This window comes from Takifugu rubripes, chromosome 2 (genome assembly GCF_901000725.2).
Source record: "Takifugu rubripes chromosome 2, fTakRub1.2, whole genome shotgun sequence".
Lineage (NCBI taxonomy): Eukaryota > Metazoa > Chordata > Actinopteri > Tetraodontiformes > Tetraodontidae > Takifugu > Takifugu rubripes.
The window spans coordinates 15,680,732-15,686,389 of record NC_042286.1 but is presented as its reverse complement, the minus strand read 5'-3'; the positions used below and the strand labels follow the sequence as shown (position 1 = coordinate 15,686,389).

The following is a 5,658-nucleotide window of genomic DNA, read 5'->3' as shown; positions in this document are numbered from 1 at the left end:
TTGCAGGAGTGGCTGTGCTCAGCAAATTCAGCTGCCTGGAAGGAGATCAGGACCATGCAAATCACAGGAGGGGACACCTTTTAACGTTCTAACATTAAAAAAGACATCCTATTAAGATGTACCCAGGGGCCCGGGGACCCAGGTACCCAGGGACCCAGGGGCCCAGGGACCCGGGTACTTGAATGATGAAGCAAGTCAGAACTGAAAGAACTTATCAGTTTGAGCAGTGGAGGGCTAAGAAGCTGGCAGATTTGCAAGACCAGCATGTTTGATAGCGTTTGACACACAAGAGCAGACAGAGTTCTTCAGAACTCAAGTGGTGCTACTGCACATTCTGCCTTTGGAGCACCGATGGTGTGAAAGAAAGACCCGTAGGTCTGACAATAAAATAGACGAGCCCTTTGAAAAGCTGGGTGTGATCCACAACATCGTACGTACACGTTGATGTTATCATGCAAAAGCCAGAATAGAGTCGATCTTCTGAATAATAAAGAACCGGGCCGTGGTCAGTACCTGGAAATGGCCTGTGAAGGGGAACGCACATTTGTCGGAGCAGCAAAACTGAACCAGATCTGCCTGATTGTCAGTTTCATGCTGCTGGAGTCAGGAGGAGGGGGCATGAGGGGCAGATCTCTCTTCAGGTCGTCCGACTCCACCCTTCATCCTTCAGGGTATGAAAGCGTAGGAGAGTAGATGACATCACCGGTATAGGGTTAGGGTTAAAAGACTGCAGGACACTTTCATCCAGCATTATAAAGGCCTTGACTGGACTCAAGTCTGAGAGAATCCAATCAAATAAGCCTTAGCTAATGACGCCATAAACATTTCACCTGTTCATCGGAGTCATCGGAGGGTTCGTTGGCATCAGAAACGGGACTGATGGCATCGTGTGGCAGGTTGTCATCGGACATGTCTGTGCTGTAGCCACTGCCTGTCTGAGAGCCGGTGGAGCCGTTGAACTTGGACGTGCCAGGTTGGCCCCCAGTGTCAGAGTTGCCCATCACACCAAAGGCATTATAAAGAACGGCTCCTGACTGACGACCTCCTGCAAAGTGTATGATAGAATGTTGCCACCTGTGTTCTCAAGATGGGACTATTCCTGCTCAGGGATGTCCAACCTTTGACTGTGAGGTTTTCAATGCCACACTCAAACATGATCCAGCCCCACTTCTCCAGGCACGCGATGCGGCCAAGATCACTTGCTGTTGCCTGGGGATCCGTTTCATCAACCACTGAAAACTCCTCCAGCTCTTCCAGGCCAAACAGCACTTTGGACTTTTCCAAAGGGATTGCTGTGATGGCACACATGCCGATGTCTGAACAGAACCGGGAGGAGATGTAGGAATATAGCAGACAAGAGTTAGGACAACAGAAGTGGAACATACACCAAATTTAGGATTACTTTGTGTGAAATGCTGAAAGGTTTGAACTAAGCTTAATGTTCTAAATCAGGGGCAGTCAATTATTTCCTTTTTTGTCAAAGTCTATTCACAAGAAGAAGCGGGCCGCTGCTCCAGTCTGACCTGTGGAGTCGAGGCCTCGCAGCTGGCTGTGGATGCGGTGGATGTTCAGCCTGGCGGCGATCTCTTTGCCTTTCTCGATGCCAGCGTTGGAACGCAGTGAGCCAGAAGACTGAGGCTGCATCTTGGTGGCCGAGGCGTACTTTTCCAACATGACGGATGGCCGTCCGTGTTCCGTGGTGGGGGGGGTTTCCTCTACAATACCCCTGAAAGGACCAGGAAGAACCCGTTTGACGTTCCATCCAACACGTCCAGTGTCCCTGCTGCATCGCTGCACACTAATTGATGTGATACCTGTTCATTCTGAACTGAGTGGCAATCCTGTCGAAGCACAGAGCCACAAGAGACACGTGTGTGACGCACTTGTTAGTGCACGATGGCGAGCCCTCCTCCACAGAAGCCTGCAGCAGGCAGAGATTCACCTGCACACACAAGAATGTTCAACACGTCATCATGAGCCACGCTGCATGCATGACGAAAACTAGACACTTTGAAAAGGAATAATTAGGACACACATTCAATTTGAATGCTTATGTCTCACCAGATGAAGGACCTATAATCTATGGAGCAATTTTTGGATATTTTAATGTACAAAGGGATTTTATCAGAAAGATAAAACACAAAGGAGGCTAAACTGTGTAGCTTATCAATTTAGCATATGATGATGTGAAATGAAGAGTGAAAATCTATATTGAGCTGCTGCAAAACTATATAAAGTTGCAGATGTACTGCAGAGATGGCCTGTCATCATCTAGCCATGGCCCTCACCTTGGGGACTGAGACGTTGGCTTGGAGGCCTTTGATTTTTACATTATCCGGTTTAACCGACAGGTCTGTCGGCCCATGAGAGATGTTGAGCAAGGTGGCGTCCGGGCCCTCCTTGACCAGCTTAGGCTCTTGCTTTCCCGTTTGGCTCTGTGTGGGGCCAGAGTCAGAGAATGGGTCAGTAAGGCATCAAATAGTGCTGCGTAAGGACACTTCACACCCTCTCTCATCACAAGAGTTGCTGTTCGTGATTTAGTAAATTAGCTGGCTATCGAATTTGATTTATTCAGTTGCAATCAGAAATCACCAACACCCCCCCAACTATTGCAAAGATTGATCACTTCTTTAAGAAAGCAAAACTGTACATTGAGGACTTCTTTATGAGTTAAGTGGGACTCCATACAGAACCACCACAGGACATAAATGATGACATTAGTCAACACCTATATAATGTGGCTTTGGAAGCAGTTTTTAGAGTGGAGGACAGATATTGAAGCCTTTTAGGAGTCTGAAATGCTGGTTCAGTTGGTTCTGCCGTGATGCAGGTGAAGCCCACCCATAACGGTCTTCCAGGTCAGCTGCCATTGTAGCAAAAACAAGAGGGATTACTTCATCCCCACTTAAAGACCTATAAGATTGTTTTGTAATTAACATTTCAAGAGAGCTTTATTCAGAAGTTTAACACTGAAGAAACTGGAAGAAAGCCCAATTTCATCAAGAGCCATTAAAAAGCAAAGTCAGGGCACCGAAGGGAAGCCCCGTATGACTGCAGGACACGTCCATAACGTTGGGATAAAGGCTTCGCTTCTTAAGGTCTCCATTCTTGGCTGCAAACATATCCCAAGAGGAATCTAGATAGGAGCACCGTGTTGGGATACAGTTCTATGGGCTGGAAAAGATCCTGGAGGGTTCCTCTCAGTTAGCCAACTCCAATCTGACAGGAAGTCTTTGGTGGTGCAACACAAAGAGCATCAAATGTGACTGAGCAAGGCTTTTGCATGTGAAGGATGGGCAAAGGTGGCTGCATACTTCTGATTGCAACTGTATATGGAGATTTAAATCTTCACAGTCCTAACAGAGCCAAAGTGCTCCTGTCTTTGCACCTCCGTACGTACAGAATCAGTCACCGTTGACTTGCTGATTTGATAGGCTTCATTGAGGACTTTGCCGTGTAGGTCATCCAGAATGGTTGCAGGGTGACGTATACTGGCAAAATGAACCATGGACTCAATGTACCTAAAAGAAAACAGGCATTAGTCCATATTCATGGCCAGCGTCAGAAAGGCCAGGGTTTTCTGATGCCCAACATCTGCCCAAACTTGCTATTCTGGCTGTTTGATTTCACCAAAGGCTTCCTACGCAATCAGAAAATGCAATAACTAACACCAAAACTTTGAGAGCTGAATTTTAAATTGAAGTTTCAATATTAGTGTCCATAAGGATTTGACTTATTTGAGGCAAAAAATGTGACAAGGAGGTGAGGACCACCAACTCATATAATATAGCTTTGAAAATAGAGGTAAATCCATGTATAAATGAGCACTCAGAAGTAAAACCCTCAAAGGCACGCAGTTCGCTATCGTTGTTACCTGTCCAGAGCTTCTGCCACAAGGGGTGTAAGAACCACATTGATGGCACCTTTCACCTCCACTATAGCAGTGGTCCTGGTCTGTGTTAGCGGTTGTTCTAGAGTCCAATCGTCTGTTGCTGTATCCTCCTCAGCGTTCGCCATGGCCCTCTTATCCAGTGGTGTGTATGGTGTGCTGTTTTCAACCAAATCATTCAACTAGATAAAGCCAGTTTCAATAATTCCAACAGGATGAGCACTAAGTCAGGAGGATTCTGACAGATGGACGCTGCCTTTCATACCTGTTGTTCTCGCCCATCAGCTCAACCCCTCTGTCCAGTAAAGAGCTGGCTGACAAGCCCTGCTTTATCATCTGTAAGATCAAAGCAGAGTGTATTTTATGAGTCAATCCTCAGATATTTTCCATCTATAGATGAAGAGATTCTGAAATTTGAGTTGTATATTATGTTCATTAAGTCTGCGGAGTGTTAATGACAAAGACCTTAAAACTGGGGACAGACAGCTGGTCAAAGGAGGCGGAGCTCTCCTCACTGGTGGGTGTGTCCAAATCTAAGGGACGATGAAGAGAAGATTTCGACGTCCTCTTATTGGTGGGTTGTTTGACAGACCAATTGGAGACCTAGGAATTTGAGGGGGACAAAGAAAAGATAAATCCAGCAATTCCCAGTGAAGCCAGAGGCCCTCTTCCATGCCTTTGGCCATCTATCACCAAGTAGGATACAATTTCACAGATGAACGGACGCTGTATATATGGATCACCTAAATCAAATTCACACAGTGTATCAACACAAAAAAAATAAATCCACAAAATATGCCAAATCTTCTCAAATGAAAGTGCAGCCAGTCTTTACAGACTCTTCATCTGATCAGATATTGGTGTAGAATAGAAAAGAAAGCCAGTTAAAATAAAGCAAAACAATATCACAGTAAGATTCTCCGTGGACACAATCTAAGCTAACATTACCTGGTAATGGGCGAGATAGCTTTGGTAGCATGCCATAACATGGGGCTGGCGGGTCACAGGCCCTGGTTCAGCAGTCTTCTCTGCTTCCACTGAGCTCTCCTCTTCCATGGCCAAGGCTGAGACAAAGGAGGCCTGGGATGTGTGACTGGGCAGGGGCTGGGGTGGCAGTGGGGGCAATGTCGGGGGCATGGGCAAGGGGCGAGGCTCGGTGATCAGCTCTCCGTTGAGAACGTAGGTGAGGGGGCCTTCAACGCTGTGATAAATGGAACTCCGGCTGGAGGGGAAAATATTGCGTCAGAGGTGTTTATGATCTAGAATTTAAGCTCATCTTGTGCTACCTGAAGCCTTTCCTCACAGTAGAAGGATTATGTGTTTGTGCAGTGGCTGCGTCAGCGTGGCTGAAAGAGCATTCTACCAGACAGCATCTGCCCCCTTCCAACATCTCCTTTGCCACAAAGCCACAGCCATCACAGATGGTTACATGATTCATCCTTTAGATGAGATCAAATTGAGATCACCTTAATCCTGCTCTTAAGCAGGAGCCAGCGCTCTATTTTACTATCATAGTTGCAAATCTTAAAATGATTGGGACTTTTATAAGAGCAGCTACAGCAAGTCAATTGTTCTGCACGCCACCGTGGAACCTTTCTGTTAGCACACCTGTAGTGGTCCATGTGGTACGCTGGCTGCTGGGGCTGCTGCATTTGCTGCCTCCTCTTTTTCTTGCGGCCCGGGTACGTCCCCGGACCCTCGTCTGCACTGCTGATTGGTTCAAAGTCTTCAGCAGCAGAGAAGTAGGCCTCGCTGTCAGCCACCGACAT

At 46.8% G+C, this 5,658-nt stretch overlaps 1 protein-coding gene across 1 annotated transcript; it reads right to left on the bottom strand.

Annotated features, from left to right (window-relative positions):
* Nucleotides 1–771: 771 nt before the first annotated feature.
* LOC115248860 (transmembrane protein KIAA1109 homolog) lies at nucleotides 772–5,658 on the bottom strand. Its single transcript, XM_029832747.1, has 11 exons — nucleotides 5,498–5,658; nucleotides 4,838–5,111; nucleotides 4,155–4,225; nucleotides 3,875–4,048; nucleotides 3,401–3,521; nucleotides 2,289–2,435; nucleotides 1,815–1,942; nucleotides 1,524–1,726; nucleotides 1,119–1,316; nucleotides 831–1,045; nucleotides 772–777 (listed from the first exon to the last, which is right to left on the bottom strand). Exons 1-11 carry the CDS (start codon nucleotides 5,656–5,658, stop codon nucleotides 772–774), a joined length of 1,698 nt encoding a protein of 565 aa, XP_029688607.1.

What these genes read in the sequence shown, in the direction of transcription:
- LOC115248860 (XM_029832747.1), bottom strand. Translation starts at nt 5,658, where the DNA reads ATGTCGGTGGCTGACAGCGAGGCCTACTTCTCTGCTGCTGAAGACTTT. An exon ending in GCTATCTCGCCCATTACCAG is followed by an intron (nt 4,226 to 4,837) that starts GTAATGTTAGCT and finishes TTGATCTTACAG; the next exon opens with ATGATAAAGCAGGGCTTGTC. An exon ending in GTGGCAGAAGCTCTGGACAG is followed by an intron (nt 3,522 to 3,874) that starts GTAACAACGATA and finishes GTTTTCTTTTAG; the next exon opens with GTACATTGAGTCCATGGTTC.